Raw genomic sequence first — 18015 nt, 5'->3', positions numbered from 1 at the left:
GGGGGGGGGCGGAGGGCTTTGAACAGAAGTATGTGCCTCCTCATGTGGCTGGTGATACCTTATGAGCCGGAAAGTTTGGCTGCACACTTGGCAGGTTTTTCCAGCTGGAGCTAGTGTCATTGGCCTTGCTTTTCTTCTGTGGCGCTTTCCTTCTGCCAGCGCTGTTCGCTTTTCCTCAGCAATTTGTGCGCCTGTTTTCACAGAGAGACGCCTTGATGCACTGTCATGTGCTTCCCAGGTGGCTGGGTCAATGTTGAAGGCGTTCAGAGAAGCTTTGAGGGTGTCCCTGAAGCGTTTTCTTTGTCCACCTTGTGAGCGCTTCGCTTCCCTTAATTGGCCATACAGGCGTTTAGGGATGCGGCGGTTTTCCGTTCTTCTCAACGTAGCTGGGACTGCATCCAGATATTCTATTTGCTGACGACTGTGCCCTATTCTAAGGTAGATCAATGTTAAGGAGACCACATTTACTTAATTGAAGCTAACTAGACGATTACGTTGCTCGCTTATGATTTTAGAAATTTAAAATCAATATAGATAACTACAAAAAAGTTTCAAATTTTATGCACCAATTTTACAGATTTGAGATATAGGGGTTTCACTTTGAACACCTATAAGATTGGAGGACATATTCAGTAATTAAACTTTCACGGTTAACATTCGAGTTGTTTAAACACAATTGTCACAATATATTTGTTAATAAGAAAAGGTAACATCTTGACGAGTTCTTACACCAAAAACAAAACAAAATAAAAAATAAACAAAACAAAACAAAAAAATAAACACACACAACAGAGAAGACAAAATTGACAAAATCAAAACAAACAAAAAAAAAAACATATAAAAGGCTCTACATACTAACTGTGTCTATATAAGTGCATAGACCAGACCTCTACATAGGCTAAAGAATTATATCTACATAAGTGTATAGACCAGACGGAAAGAAGATACATTTATAAATATCGAAGTTTATAGATCTAGTATAGATTTGTATTTAGCTAAAAAGTAGTATTAATAAACCAAAAGAACCAGTATATTTTTATTTACATTGTCCTCTCTGGCTCAAAATATTTCGAAGTCAAAATATTTTTTTTTCCTAGCACACAACAAGGGAGGTAATAACCTTTTTTATTTTGCAAGTAAGGAAAAACTACTCAGCAGAAGCAAATATCATGTTAAAGTAATAACTCAATAACTTACAAATTTGACATGCCAAATGTAACTATACAAAATAAGACAACAAATCAGCAACAAAGGAAAAAAAAAAGATTATTCAAAGGGAAAAACTTGCCACTATATCTCAATAATGTAAAAGTTATGTCCCTTATTCGATATCAAGCAAAATCATTAATTACTAATAATTAATTGTCTAATTAGTAAAAACTTTAATTATATAAATATTATATCGTACACAATAAATAATTGTTTAAAAATTTTAACTTGATCCGAGAATGTAAATGGTAAAAATAGTGTACACACTTACATGAGGAGACCGATTCCTACAGATTTAACTATATCTGTGCATTCTGAAGGATTCATTTCAATTTTTGTTATCAAACAAAATAATAAATAACCAGAAGTGAATTGACTAATTGATTTTTTTTTTTTAAATTATAAATGTCTTATCTTGATCCGAGAATGGGTCTGGGAGAGAACCTTTTTTCCAGACAGACAGACAGACAGATAGACTGAGTGAGTTTATATAAGCTTTGTAGATACATGTATTTTCCTTCATTCGGGAATCTGTTATTCTTTAATTAACATTATATTTCTTTCTATTGATTGTTTCTTTAGTAGCATGTATCAAAGTGAATCCTAACAATTTGACAATCTATCAGTTTCCTAGCGATTTGTATCTGCCCTGGACTGATCTTGACAATCTCTGTTAATACTACCTTTGGTCTCTATCTGCCCTGGACTGATCTTGACAATCTCTGTTAATACTACCTTTGGTCTCTATCTGCCCTGGACTGACCTTGACAATCTCTATTAATACTACCTTTGGTCTCTATCTGCCCTGGACTGATCTTGACAATCTCTGTTAATACTACCTTTGGTCTCTATCTGCCCTGGACTGATCTTGACAATCTCTGTTAATACTACCTTTGGTCTCTATCTGCCCTGGACTGATCTTGACAATCTCTGTTAATACTACCTTTGGTCTCTATCTGCCCTGGACTGATCTTGACAATCTCTGTTAATACTACCTTTGGTCTCTATCTGCCCTGGACTGATCTTGACAATCTCTGTTAATACTACCTTTGGTCTCTATCTGCCCTGGACTGACCTTGACAATCTCTGTTAATACTACCTTTGGTCTCTATCTGCCCTGGACTGATCTTGACAATCTCTGTTAATACTACCTTTGGTCTCTATCTGCCATGGACTGATCTTGACAATCTCTGTTAATACTACCTTTGGTCTCTATTTGCCTTGGACTGACCTTGACAATCTCTGTTAATACTACCTTTGGTCTCTATCTGCCCTGGACTGACCTTGACACTACCTTTAGTCTCTATCTGCCCTGGACTGATCTTGACAATCTCTGTTAATACTACCTTTGGTCTCTATCTGCCCTGGACTGATCTTGACAATCTCTGTTAATACTACCTTTGGTCTCTATCTGCCCTGGACTGACCTTGACAATCTCTGTTAATACTACCCTTGGTTTCTATCTGCCCTGGACTGACCTTGACAATCTCTGTTAATACTACCTTTGGTCTCTATCTGCCCTGGACTGACCTTGACAATCTCTGTTAATACTACCTTTGGTTTCTATCTGCCCTGGACTGACCTTGACAATCTCTGTTAATACTACCTTTGGTCTCTATCTGCCCTGGACTGACCTTGACACTACCTTTGGTCTCTATCTGCCCTGGACTGACCTTGACCCTACCTTAGGTCTCCTTCAGTCTAGAGTCTAGACTCTAGACTATAAACCAAAAAGCACACTTGACTTCTTCAGAGCCAAATTTTGTTTTTCTGAATGAAATTCTAGATTAAAGAAATAATAGAAGGCGATGAATGGAAGGTATCTCGGATCAATAAATGTGTTACATAGTCAATTGTTGTTTCCCTGTGTACTTTCATTTCCACAATTCTTATCACCACCACCAACTGTAGTTTCTATTTCATGAAGTACCTGGGACTATCTCGAAATGCCTCGCTGACTGAAATTAGATCGCCATAAGGACTCTATTTCAATTCGTCCTTACTCACCCCTTTATACACACTCTCACACACACGCACACTTACACACACGCACACTCAAACGTAGGTTTACATACATAAAAACGTAATTTCCCTGTGGACTGGGCAGACAGGTCTCAGTGTATTGACATGGAGACACCTCTGCAAACACGAATATCTCATTTCTCTCTTGGAAATCTTATTGGCTTCTGGTTTTTTTTTTAATGTTTGTTTTTCATCCCCTGCTTATCTGATTTTTTTTTTCATTCTTTCTAGTATTTTAACAAGACTACCCTAGTCTTTCCCTTTACTTGGGACTGTCAGGGTGGGATAACAGTTTAGTTAGGGTATGATACACGGTCCCGAGCTTCCCAACCTGAACATTGAGTGAATACCAACATTTGTTCAACGTGAACACTATTACTGACAACGTAAGCTAATATACATTAGTTAACAACAAGATTGTACGTTTAACAATTTAATGAGTGTATGAAATATGATGACATGAGTGATGAATAAAAGTCAATAGTTTTTACAAAGGAAACACAAGGTATATATATTATGCTATGAACTATATCACACCTTATACTCTATGTCATAATTCAATCACGATACAGCCTACAGCCAATGCCTTAGAAGCACGGGTCAGATCAAACAACACTGTGAATCAGACATGACTACAACAGTCCGAAGCCTGCGTCCCCAATTAAACAATTTAAAAGTTATTAAAAGAGAAGGGGGGTGCTTGGTTTTGTAACAATTACAGTAACTGGAAACGGTTTTTGGAAGCAGATACATTTTAATCCATTTTTCTGTTGTCTTAATGTTATATCTAAATTATTAATGATGGTCTAATTTTCCTGTTTTTAATTTTTTTTTTCAACAAGATCTGTGAAAAAGATAAAGTTCCACTTTCAGACCTTGCGATCTATAGGGCAGATGATGTAAAGGTTATCTGTTTCTGTGCCTCACGGTAAACGAGGATGCAATGTGGCCAACACAACGACCAACCGCCTTTACTTTTTCCCAACTAAAGTCAGGTACCCGTTAGAGCTGGGTGGACTCCGATGAGCCCAAAGAAAAAAAGAAATGAAAAATCCCTGTCTTCATCAGGATTCGAATCCAGGACCCCGGTTCGGAAGACAAGTGCTTTACCATTCAGTCTACGAGCCTCATGATATATGTCTTTATCAAATATTGTCAAATATCTATTGTAAGCCTGATTCAAGGTTTAGAAGTGTAGACATGTAGGCATATAGACATATTCTATCATGTTATGTAGGCTCATTCTATCCTATTGTTTGTAGGCCCATTCTATCCTTTGTTTGTAGGCCCATTCTATCCTATTGTTTGTAGGCCCATTCTATCCTATTGTTTGTAGGCCCATTCTATCCTATTGTTTGTAGGCCCATTCTATCCTATTGTTTGTAGGCCCATTCTATCCTATTGTTTGTAGGCCCATTCTATCCTATTGTTTGTAGGCTCATTCTATCCTATGTATCCTAAGCTTCTTTGATGTACTTACTTAGACTTAGGTCCTCCCGCGCCGTTCGGCGCATTGGGCGGCAAGCTGTCTCCATAATGATCTGTCACTGGCAATGTCTGAAGCCTCCTCCCACCTGGTGTCCACTGTTCTGAGGTCCTCCATGAAGGTGTGTCGCCAGGTAATACGAGGACGTCCCTGTTTGCGCTTTCCTCGTTTTGTTATCGCAACTCTTGGTGTGCGTAATTCATTTTGACGTAGAACATGTCCCGCAAACCTCATGCGACGCTCAGTCACAACCTCATTAAGTGTTCGACTCCCAGTTCGGCATAGGATTTCCTTGTTTGAGATCCGGTCTGTGTAACTGACTCCCAAAATCCGTCTCAGCCATCTCTGTTGAACCACATTAAGTCTTTTCTCAATTTAGACAGATGACTTCCACGTCTCACATGCATATGTAGCAGTTGGAATGACGATTGTGTTGAGAAGGTGTATTTTTGTCTCGAGTCCAATGGCTTGGCTAGTCCAAATAGGCTGCAGCCTTTGGAAAATGCTCCCTGCCTTTCCTATTCGGCACGCTACATTATGGTAAGCATCTCCATCATTTGTTATGATGCTGCCAAGGTACGTGAACTTGTCCAGCTCTTCAAGCTTTGACTCGCCAAGTCTGACGGGGACACCCTTTGCCTTATATCCCACTCGCATAATTTTAGTCTTATCCAAGTTTATGCGGAGGCCAATTTTGGGTGCCTCTCTGTCTAGGCTCTCCGTCATTTCTTGAATGCATTTATTTGTAGCCCCGAGTAGTGCAACATCATCAGCAAAGTACAAGTCCGTCAATCGGAGTTGTTCATGCCATGGAATACCAAAGGCAGTCTGGTTCATTGCTCTTCTCATTATGTAGTCGATGGCTAGGAGGAAAAGGAAGGGAGATAAGATGCACCCCTGTCTCACACCTGTCTCGATTGTAAAAAACTCTGTTGTTCCCTCTTCTGTTTTAATGCAGCAACTAGACTGACTGTAAAGGATACCGTATTCTCTAACTATTTTCCATAGTGATTCTCGGTGGACACTATCAAACGCTTTTTTGAAGTCCACGAAACTGATAGTTAGCCGTTGTTGGTACTCAAGACTTTGTTCTATGATATTTCGTAAAACGAAAATCTGCTCTGTACATGATCTGCCTCTTCAGAAACCTGCTTGTTCTTCTCTGAGCCTTTCATCTACAGACTGTTGAAGCCGTCTCAACAAAACAGTGCTGAAAACTTTGCCTGGGACAGAGAGGAGAGTAATGCCCCTCCAGTTGTTGCAGTCTGCCAAGTTGCCCTTTTTTGGAAGCTTTACAATCACTCCCTTTTGCCAGTCCTTTGGGACTTTTGAAATTCGCCAACAGAGATTTAAGAGATCAGTCATTCTGTTAACAATGCACTGTCCCCCATATTTTAGCATTTCTGCTGATATCATGTCTAGTCCTGGTGCTTTGTTATTCTTTAGCACTGCAATGGCCATGGTAACCTCCTCAACAGTTGGTTAAGGGTCTCTTTAAAGTGCTCTACCCATCTTGCATCCTGTTCTTCTTTCTTCTTTGATGTACTTAGCCTACCATTTTGACTTCCATTTGAGCAAGGGCTGAAACTACTTCAACATCGGACTGAGTAATTGCCATTTATTGGGTCAACGTTTGGTTTATACTGCGTTGTTTCCTGGTTAGACTTTTAGTTCTGCCAGCTCTACATTCATTTCATTTCGAAATATTTTTTCTGGGGAAAGTCTGGAGCTTATCTGTATTGCTGTTAGTTACTCTCCAAGTCATATGAAAGAACTAATTTCGCAAAGTAAAGAAACTTAGTATAAGAAGGTATAAGTAAGTACACCATGAGGCGCGGTGGTTGAGCGGTAAAGTGCTTGGCTTCTAAACCGGGGTTCCCCGGTTCGGAAACTGGTGAAGACTGGGATTTTTTTTCATTCGGGATCTTTTGGCACGTTCGAGTCCACCCAGCTTTAATGGGTACCTGACATTAGTTGGGAAAAAGTAAAGGGGGTTGGACGTTGTGCTGGCCACATGGCACCCTCGTTATCTGTAGGCCACCGAAATAGATGACCTTTACTGCTTCTGCCCTATAGATCACAAGGTCTTAAAGGGGAACATAACTTTTTTTTTATGATAGTACTCCTAATGTTTTCCAAGATGTTTGTAATCTCTTGGAGTATGTATTCAGATTGCGTGTTTTTTGTGTGTTATAATTTGATAGGCCTAATTAATTTAAAATAATATTGAAAATATCAAAGATGAAAAACAACAGAAATGTACATGTTAGCTATAAGTTCTAGTTCAGTTAGCTCTTGAGCCTGCAAGGGTCACTGTCGATACCACTGTCTTCCACTAACACCAACTAAAAGTTTCTCACAAGACCTCTACCTGATCAGACAACTTGCTGACCACACTGGCAACGATTCCTTCTAGAACTCTGACGGTTCCAACCATAGACTTATATATACTACTCTAGACTGGACATGGAGATTTTTTAACACTAAACAAATCTGAAAATTTTTTAGAAAGTTGGATCAAGGCGTTGTTTTGTAAAGTAGTTAAAAGAAGTAAAGTTGTTGTGTTTTTCAACCCTAACCTATGTAACATATTGTTATGACTTTGCCATGCGCACCGCCATCCAAGATAGTGCAGAAAGAAGGTGCGCACTATCTGTGACTAAACAAGTCGGATGTTGACATTAGGACTAACGATTTCCGCCCAAGTCTAGAGCCAATATGGAGATGCTGTGCTCAAGGCAGATGTCCTTTGTGTTTGTCATGTCTCTGTGTAAATAAACGTCTATGTCCTCGTTGAGTTGCCTCACTTAAGTTATTACAATATAATTTAATTTTTAGATCTAGATTTAGTAATTGAACATAAAATATAAGAGTACTCTCGTCTCATAATTATTATTTTGCAATTTTAGATACTTAATCAAGAAAGATCTAGGTAATCAATCTATTTAAATGTACATAAGATGATTTAAATCAACAAGAATTATTACGATCTAGGATTTTTGAAACATTATCTCAATGGAAATATTGGAAATGGCTTTGTTTCATATATATGCGTGAATATCCGAGAAATGATTTTGCATTATTTCTAAACTTTGATAACTAAAGATCATTACTTTTCTATGAAAAAGAGTTTACGTACATAAAAATCTATATATAGATAGGTCTGTGAATAGATAAATCGCGGATAAGAATTTATTTCCGGTTACCAGTCTAGTATAATACTGTTATAATCTTGCTATGCACACCACCATCCAAGATAGTGCAGAAAGAAGGTGCGCACCATCAGTGACTAGACAGGAAGGATGTTGACATTATGAGAGAGAGAACGATTTCCGCCCAAGTGAGAGCTGATGTAAAGATGCTGTGCTCAAGACATGTTGTTCTACATGTATTTGTGATGTCCTGTAAATAAACATCTATGTGCCTCGTTGAGTTGCCTCCCTTCAGTTATTACAATATATACGTCTATGGTTCCAATCTATCTCATTTTCTATTTCTCCATCTACTTAGCCGGAATCAAAAGTCCACCATCTTGTCTCTACGCTCTGTTCATCAATCGTCTTTAGCAGTGCACTAATGCGCACCATATCGTAGTGTAGAGCGGAGAGATAACACTCTAGATTGGAAAGGTTACTTCTGTTTGCTCTAGTCACACTGTCCTTCACCGGCCAAGATGTGACGTACAAGCGCAGCGATAAGAACTTGTTTAAGACATTAGTGTTATAAAACAGAGACTGAGATTCTACTAGCTACGCAACTGTCACCAAAACATTCTTGAGTATTTTTTTTTTTTGATGAGGATTTTAAAAAAATTAATACACTTCGGGGAGTGGGACCGAAAAAGGCAAATTAGCGCCTATTAATCATTTTTTTTTTATTGAGAGTAACTGAAAACAAAAAGGTCGGAGATCACATGTAAGAGGGAGGAATAGTGATTTGACGGGTCAGAAAATGTGTGTGTGTGGTGGTGAGAGCGTTGTAAGGCGAAACGTTTCAATTTAGGTTAAAAGTCTAGATGAGAGCAAATACTAATCGCCATGTGTGCGAAACAAACAAAAAGGGGGGGGGAGAAGAGAAGGCGAGAGAGAGAGAGAGGAGAGAAAAAGGAATAATAAAAAGACAAGAAAAAAAAAAAAGGGAGAAAAAGTGCGCCGTTTAAAATACTAGATTTAACAGGCTGATGTCACGGGCTGCTGTCCCGGGATGATGTCCCTGGATGATGTCCCTGGATGATGTCCCTGGATGATGTCCCTGGATGATGTCACGTGGCTAGAATAGCCTGTTTGAAGGGATCATTAAAATTCTATTGGGAGTGAAAATGAAAGAAAGAAAGAGAAGGTTCCAGAGAGTGTTGGGGTGGGTCCATAACAAAACCTTTTTAGAATCGGAATTAATTGTAGCCTTGAAAAAGGCTGTTTTATTTCTTTTCGAAATAGTCATGACGGCTCTTCTTTACATTTCAGGCAGGAGGTAAAGACCCCGAACAATCTTCTTAGAAAATTTTTCTTTTTCTTCTCTTCATTGATAACTCTCCGGATCTCTGAAGGGAATGCCGGCTTTTCTATGAAGATTCTCGTGGTGCGAGTCATGGTCCTCAGAGAGTCCACTACGTCAAGAGGCACTGGTCTGACCAAGGGACTACATTGCTTGTCGCTGAAACTCGGCGCAGACTTTTCCTCTATCTCACGAGCGACTTTCGAAGACGTGTCAGCAAAAAACAAATCAAGCCGTGCTTGTGAGTTTTTAGGTCGATGGTCATTTCCTTGGTCCAGGGGCTGTATCTTCGTCCTCTTGCATATCCGTCGCTTCTTTGTCCGTGTTCGCTTGGTTGTCAAGTCTGTCAGTGTGGCCTCCTCATGGATCTCCCTTGATGCTGTCTTCTGACAGTCCATAGTCTGACAGATGTCGATTTCTGTATCGGAGGCGTCTCTCCAGCCATAGTCGTCAATGCTACTCTTGGCAGCCACCGTCCTCCTCCACCGCCTCACCGTCCTCCTCCACCTCTTCACCGTCCTCCTCCGCCGCCTCACCGTCCTCCTCTTCATCCTCCTCCTCTTCTTCCTTCCACAATTCTTTTTTGGCATTTTTTTCATTACTTTTGAGCGCTGGATATCCCTCAAACCTTCAAGGAATATCAAACGTTTCAAGAAGCAGGAAGAAAATAACAATCCACAACAGAACGTCAAAGTAGACATCTTTTCTGAATGGAACTCTTCAGAAACGAAAACAGGTTTTATTGGAGATTTTCATTTATGACGGAAACGCTATAAATAAAAATACAAATCCGGTGCACAAAATAAGGGAGAAGTTAATCATCTGTTTTGTCTTTTAAGGATTTCCTATGATGATAAAGCTAAAATTGAATAGGAGCCTTGTATCATTTTTCTGTCTCTGGTGGTTTCAATGGTTAGGCAGTATGTCTTTGCTATTAAATATTTCTATTACTGTTATTATATTTTTGTAAAGTAATTAAGTATAGGTTAATCATTTTTCAATTGTTTATGGTTTAATACTTGTGAATTATGAAAAAATTACAAATTAAAAAAAAAGCCCACAAAAGAGGCAAGAGGGCCCATAAAAGAGGCATATAAAGCCCAAAAAGAGGTAAAGAAAAGAGGCCTAAGGCCCAAGGATTCCTATGATGATAAAGCTAAAATTGAATAGCGCAAATTCTGAGATTTCCTAAAAAAATTATACATAATCATCTTTGCGCATTTTATATCACTTTCGAATCAAACTTATAACACAAAATTATTTCGACATTGAAAAATCATTAGACTTTCACTATTTGACTTCAAATCTATTTAAACAGAAAGGCAAATAACTAGAGTAATCAAGAAGAATGGAGACATCATCTTTCCTATAGAGCGCAAGGTCTGAAAATAGAACTTTACTATTCTAGAATGGGCTTGCATATACTGACACTATGTGATTAACCTTATTTGTATGACGAGTTATAAGCGTGTATTTCTAATATTTTTATTATCACACTGAAAACAACATCCTAATTATTTTGTATCTAAGAGGCATGTCACAAACCGCCTGTATCTAACGGTAGCCCTGGGTGGTTGTCAAGGTCGTGAACTCTAAGGAGTTAAATCACAGCCAGGCAACTGCAAGCCCTCGTTCAGTCCTTATGATGACAGAAGCATCTCAACATCTAACAGTGGAGCCACGGCACACTCTCCAAGGAGACTAATCAGATGTACAGTAAATACCCAATTAAACTATAGACCTATAACAATTGTTATAACCCTTCTCCCGTGCTTACATTGACGGTGTGCACCTGCGCAACATTCAGCACGAGGGATAGATGACATGTTGATACTAGAAGAAGGAATATTTTAGATCCGGCTAAATTCCTAAAGTAATTTGAAGGTTATGAGAGTCTGAGCTGTCTGGGGCAAAGAGCCGTCCTTCGTACTACCTGTGAACTGTAGTGAGAACCTGGAGCGACACTGGGAAGTTTTCGGTGGTCTGTTCTAATGTTTAGGTAGAAAAGAACTTGTAGAACTTAAAACTCCCCGTGACTTGATAGCTTAAGTCCATGTCTCACAAAAGACGTTGCTTTTATTTAATGTGTATTTTATAACTGTAAATAAATGCAACGTCTATTGTTACCTCCTTTCGTTGAGTGCTTGACTCAGAGCTACAACAATATTTACAATAGCCTCGTGTATCATCAGATCAATTCAAACAAACATAATTGTGTACATAGTCCAACACGGACGATCTATCTTCGATAGAAAAAAATACTTCCTTATTCTTACATCTCAGGACGCACTCTCAAGACCTCCAGCGTCCGAATCTACGTTCTCACATAACCTAGTCACCAACTCTGACAATGTCCGCACTTCTGTCACCTAACTAACTTGAAATAGAATACACCTAATATACCTCTATGGGAGTCCTATGTTTGAATCCTGGTGAAGACTGTGATTTTCAATTTCGGGATATTTGGGTGCCTTTGAGTTCACCCAGCTCGAATGGGTACCAGGCATTAGTTAGGGAAAAATAAAGGTGGTTGGTCGTTGTGCTGGCCACAGAAACAGATGACCTTAACATCATCTGCCCTATAGACCACAAGGGGAAATTTACTTTACATAAATGTGTACAGACATTCACGTAGACTTGTTGACCCATCGTGATAGCCATAGTCAACCTTCCAGCACCTGAGTTAGAGTACATCTTGAAATGTAGTCCTACAACTTCACCAAACAAACATTGTTGGTAACAGGACACTAAATCACGTTTACCTTTCATTCATTGTAACGAATGTATCTCTATAACCCATGCAGAGAGCTGCGTATCAGCCATAGCTGTGTTCAACTGCCACAACACTAAAGGGAAGATGATATGAAGACAAAGTCATGAATACAATTCCCTAGCTCAGCTTGCTAAATTTTCATAACAAAATGTATTAAAAAAAGACAAAATGGTCGGAAGCGCAAACTGAAAAACTGAGTAGGCGGATATGAATCTGGGAAAAAAGTCTCGAGCGATTTTTGTAGCAATTTGATGGTTTATATATTTATCTTTGGGAAAAAAAATACTAATTGGGAAAATTCTGGTTTGACCTATTATTAAAAAAAAGTATCTCTTAAAATTAAATTTTGTCTAGACTTTCTATATCGCAAGTAAATCTGATGGTATTACCACATGTTAAAGATTTAAATAAATAAATTGACGTTCAGAAACATTTAGCGCACTGTCTGTCTGGGTCTATGGGTTAGGGTTAGGGTCAGGGTCTATGGGTTAGGGTAAGGGTTAGGATCTATGGGTTAGGGTTATGGTCTATGGGTTAGGGTTAGGGTTAGGGGACAAATGGGTCGGGGTAATAAATGTTCCAATTTTTTTTGAATGAGTGTCTGTTAAATTTTAAAATTCAGTTGTTTATTACAATTTATCTACAGTTCACTGGGTTTGTGTAGTCATGTGAAACTCTGTACTCGTCTTTGGAATTGAAAAATTTCCCATTAAACTATAGTTCAATTTTGCAACAATGCAACCATAAGTAAATTGCTCTGTTTTTTCTTCTGGATTTCAAACTTCAAAACTTGATCAAAATTCATGTCTTTAACGATCTCATTTTTAATAAAATTCCCCTCTGTAAAAGTGTCATTTTTTCCTTTATCTCAAAAGTTCTTAATTTTAAATTTAAAAATTCTTTTTCACATGACGTCATAGTTCAGCAGATGGTAAAAAACAGTTGAAGGCTTTGTTAAATGATTTAGAGATATTCTTTAAGGTCTTAGAGCCATATGAATCATGCACTGTCAAATTTTATTTTCTTCAAGAATAATTTTTGTTGCCTTTAGATCCCTTCTCAGTCATAGTAATTCTGTTTGAATGTCGTCTTTTGAAATTACTTCGTTGGTTGTTGAACTAAAAACTTTTCAGTTGGATTGCTCCAAATTTATCTGCTACATTAATGATTGCTTCCAGTAGGAGTTGAAGCTCAGAGTTAAAAAACGATCAATGCACATAAGAATGAACCTCTTTTTCTCTTCTTAATTAGTGAGACCGGTATCTTGTGATTGCTCGTCTGACATTTTGTTTTTGTTAATGTTTTTTATTTCTTCTGAATCACAATTTTTTTAAAAGAGCCTTTTTTAAATAACACTTAGCGCTAACGTGATATGCTTTTGTTAAAGAAAAGTTTAATTAGTCACCACTTGGTCAATAGTCTAATGATAGGCCTAATCTTGTATACATTTGTCTTTCTAGTACATCTTCCCCCCCCCCCTAAATAATTTAAAGTAAAATCAAAGATCTTAGGCTGCGCCTCTAGTGGCAATAATTTCAGAACCAAAAAAAAAAGTATTTCAATCGTATCAAAAAATACTCGGCAAAATGCCAAGTTCGGAAAAAGAATGTTGACTCCATAGATTCTGTGAATGTTGTAAAAGTCTATTAAATAGCTATTCTGTTGGTTCTTAATAAATTTCATGTACTCCTTCGTGGTTCCAGACATTAAAGATGTCTTTTCATATCTTTGAGCTCCACCTATTAATCAAGCTCAACCTTTTCTAGACATTCTAAGATATAAAGTTGATCTCATTAGATTCTATTGCTTCCCTTAAAATCGTGTAATTTCTGAATCTGATCAGCGTGTGCTATGTCAGGTGTGCTATGTTAGGTGTGCTATGTTAGGTGTGCTATGTCAGGTGTGTTATGTCAGGTGTGCTATGTCAGGTGTGTTGTCAAACAAAATACAAAGGTGCTAACAGTCATTCTGACTCTAACTTTTACGTCGTTTACTAAAACATTTATAAACTTTTTACATTACAGATGTACTTTTAGCTATGGATTGTATTTACATAACATTTCCATCATCTCATGGGAATTCTTTATTAAATAAAGACTCGTTGTTAATATAGTCTCAAAATGTCAAATTTTCTGATTTTATAGAAACAGTCTGAGCAATATCTCCTTCCAGTGTTTTTCTTCTTTACATCAACCATAGAGCAACGACTTCCTTGTCAATTGTATTTGTAGCCGGATGCTCTTGTTTTCCCATTTTCCAATCCAGTTGAATTCTTCATACGTCTTTTAATATTCCAATTTCAGACTTAATTTCAACGAAACATGAAATAAAGTTACAAATTTCTATTTTATTTCAATACAATTTGTTGAAAATAGTCTACAACAAAAGAATAATTTTTTTTTGCTATTTAGTGACTAAATCGTTCCCAATAGGAAGCATCAAAACCATTCTTGGCACTAGCTAAGAATAAAAATCCCCTAAAATATTCAAGTACATCATTCGACTGACACATTGTAACATTTTATCTTGGTTAGAGCTTCTTTAACAGAAAAGTGAAAAAAACATCATCATCTTCAGAAATCTCAATGGCCACTTATTTGCTTTCCAATTCTAAAAATGTACATCAATTACATATGAGAGTTCAATACTATTTTATGTCTAAAGAATGTCGTCATTTGTTAAACAGTGACTATTGGTTGGTATCCTGATATTACGGCGCTAGCTACAAAGTCAATAGATTCAATTTAAGTATTGTTTTGAATCAAAGTAGTAGGCCTATTCCTATACATACATGCAGCTGGTAAACATCTGAAAGGAAGGCTTCACGTTTTCCAAGACATATTAAGTATGATAGAGAATTGTAAACCTATTGAGATGATTTAATTTAAAAAAATTAACATTTGTTAGGTCGAAATTTTTAAGAAGTCTAAAGATCTATTAAGTTCTTGTGAAGAGCATGTTCCAATAGTTTAGTTTAATTGTCAGTTATTTACAAAGTGCATTTTTTACTTGGGTGTCACCCCCCTAACGGGTGTCACACGGTGCGGACCCCCCCCCCTAGTGACGCCATGAGCCACACTAGCCAGTTTTCTAAAAATAAATTTGTATTATTGTATATATAAATATGTTCATTGGCATTATTTGGCATAGTCTTATTATTTCCATCAAAGTTACGGTACAAAAGTAAATCTAGTGATATATTTACTGACGAATCATCTAGTCATATATTTACTGACGAATCATCTAGTCATATATTTACTGACGAATCATCTAGTCATATATTTACTGACGAATCATCTAGTCGTATATTTACTGACGAATCATCTAGTCATATATTTACTGACGAATCATCTAGTCATATATTTACTGACGAATCATCTAGTCATATATTTACTGACGAATCATCTAGTCATATATTTACTGACGAATCATCTAGTCATATATTTACTGACGAATCATCTAGTCATATATTTACTGACGAATCATCTAGTCATATATTTACTGACGAATCATCTAGTCATATATTTACTGACGAATCATCTAGTCATATATTTACTGACGAATCATCTAGTCATATATTTACTGACGAATCATCTAGTCATATATTTACTGATGAAATAAGGGATGAATTTACTGATACAATAAATGAGATGACGAATCATCTAGTCATATATTTACTGACGAATCATCTAGTCATATATTTACTGACGAATCATCTAGTCATATATTTACTGACGAATCATCTAGTCATATATTTACTGACGAATCATCTAGTCATATATTTACTGACGAATCATCTAGTCATATATTTACTGATGAAATAAGGGATGAATTTACTGATACAATAAATGAGATGAATTTACTTATGAAATAATTGAGATGTATCTACTGATGAAATAAAGGATGAATTTACTGATGTATGCTACTGACGAAATCGCCTTGGTTTTGATTTTTAGATTGATTCCCCGTGTTAACATCTGTCTTTGTTGAACGAATATTATCCTTTCAATCAGTGGCATTACCTATTTAGGGGCCCCTGCATTTTGACATTCGACAACATGAGCTAATGGAGTAATTTTTTTATGTAAAAAGACATTTCGCACACACATTTGGGGGACCCCCTCTAATGGGGCCGGGGGATTTTAAAATTTGGACCCCTTCTTGTCACCCTAGCTACACTACTACTTTCAATATGGAGGCGAATGCAACACTAATAACTGTAATATTTTTTTCTTCATTTTTTATTTTCAGGTTATTTCTCGATCATGGTTCCAAGCTTCGGCTATTCAAACAACGGTAAGAATGAAAGAACAATGTTAGACTTTTTGTTTCTGTTCCTTTTCTTTGTTATTTTTATACGAGTTCATTTTGAGCGTCTGCCAGAAATCTGTTAACATTTTGAAATGAATGTTTTTATTATTTTTAATTTTGGCTTGCCATTTATCACGTTTCAAAACTCTGGCCAATTTCTCGAAGCTCTCATTCATTCGTAGTCACGTGCCCTGAACATGAATTGTCAATTGAATTAACCCATTCTGTGTATACAGTCCATATTCTTTTTCATATATTATTTTTTCAATATCTTTGTAAATTTTGAACATGGGTTAAATTATGCTCGTATTATCCAACTATGAATAAAAAAAAGTATGTAACCTGGGTTCTAAATAAAAATGTGTTTATTTTGATGAACGAGACGGTTATCTGATACTTGTGATCAGGTGCGGACTGGATGTCAAAGTCGGCCCTGGTATTACCGTACGTTGCTTGCAAATGATGTGCAACTTTTGATGCCTGCCCACATAGTATATCCAGTTTTATAATGAAATCTGAAAGCCTTAATACAAAACGTTGTTTCCGTAAAGTATTGTGTAGATGGGCAAAGAGGCTAATTGAAATCTCAATGTGGACCCCCCCAAAAAAAAAAATCTAAAGTACAATCGCAACATTTATTAGATTTGAATACGTCCTTACTGTTACTGTAAAGCTTAACACTGGAAAATGGGGGATCCAAAAGTCCTCACTTAGTGTATAGATTTACATTCACCTTCAAGGTATTAAGAAGATCTCTCATCATTAAACTACTCGCTAGCAGCCGCTAGCAGATGGTTTAGAATTGGGTCCAAATGAAGGTCTCGTAGAACGTCTTTTCAAGAGCCTTCAACTTCAACCTTTGCTGGTGCACACTTTAACGTGCCAGTTACTTGTGTTCATTGCACCCTAAACCAATGTAAATGTAATCCTTACAAAAAATGCCACTGTAAATGGATTGCGCCTCTTGAAAATTCGGCAACATGCGTTGAGACAGTTCTAAAGAGACGGACACTTTGCTCTCACCTTCATAGAATTAGTGCTCCCACCCCCTCCCACACACAATTTCTGGGTCCGCTAGTTCTCTATATACCAATGACATTTAATTTTAAGTGTTTTTCTTTTCAGTTGTTATTACAAGTGTACAGGGCCGGATTCAAGGGGGGGGGGGGCAGGCGGGCTACTGTACAGAGGGGCCTCCACACACACACACAAATCCATATTTCGACTGGTCAGCAACTTTAAGTTTCTTAGTGCACATTTGTTTTCACATAAGATGTCAACAATACCTCAGGCGAGCCTATAGAAGGCCTCAACACTGACCCGCAACGTCATAACTTGTGGGCAGTTTAGACCAATAGCTTATTGCCATGTCACAGGTCACAATTTTTTTTTCGCGACCCCTACACTTTTTTCAAAAGCTTTAATAAAAAAAATCACTTATCAAGAAAAGTAATAAATATGACTAAATGCATGACGCTAAATGCATGATGCAGGACGTAATCATCTTCTTTTTTGAAGTAACGTCTGTATTATATAAGATAAGATAAGATAAGTACTAATATTTAAAGCATTCCATATTATAAAAGAAAGAGAGTACTTGTAAATTAAATTTAGTTTTTCGTCTTTTTATAAAAAAAAAAAATATTTGTTTAAATATATATATTTTAGTAACAAAAAAAAAATAAAAAAATGAGGGTATCACAAGAATGAGAGAACACTT

General features: G+C 37.2%; 1 protein-coding gene across 6 annotated transcripts in view; it reads left to right on the top strand.

Moving 5' to 3' along the window:
- Window positions 1-18015, top strand: part of LOC106075228 (uncharacterized) — a 214262-nt gene that overhangs the window by 168837 nt on the left and 27410 nt on the right. For all 6 annotated transcript variants that reach the window (XM_056043823.1, XM_056043826.1, XM_056043827.1 and 3 more), the window contains one exon: window positions 16236-16280. In XM_056043823.1, the coding sequence (XP_055899798.1) occupies window positions 16236-16280 (45 nt within the window). The remainder of the gene's footprint in view (window positions 1-16235; window positions 16281-18015) is intronic.

Source organism: Biomphalaria glabrata, chromosome 10, assembly GCF_947242115.1.
Source record: "Biomphalaria glabrata chromosome 10, xgBioGlab47.1, whole genome shotgun sequence".
NCBI classification, from domain to species: Eukaryota; Metazoa; Mollusca; class Gastropoda; family Planorbidae; genus Biomphalaria; species Biomphalaria glabrata.
This window is presented reverse-complemented; position numbering and strand designations above follow the sequence as displayed.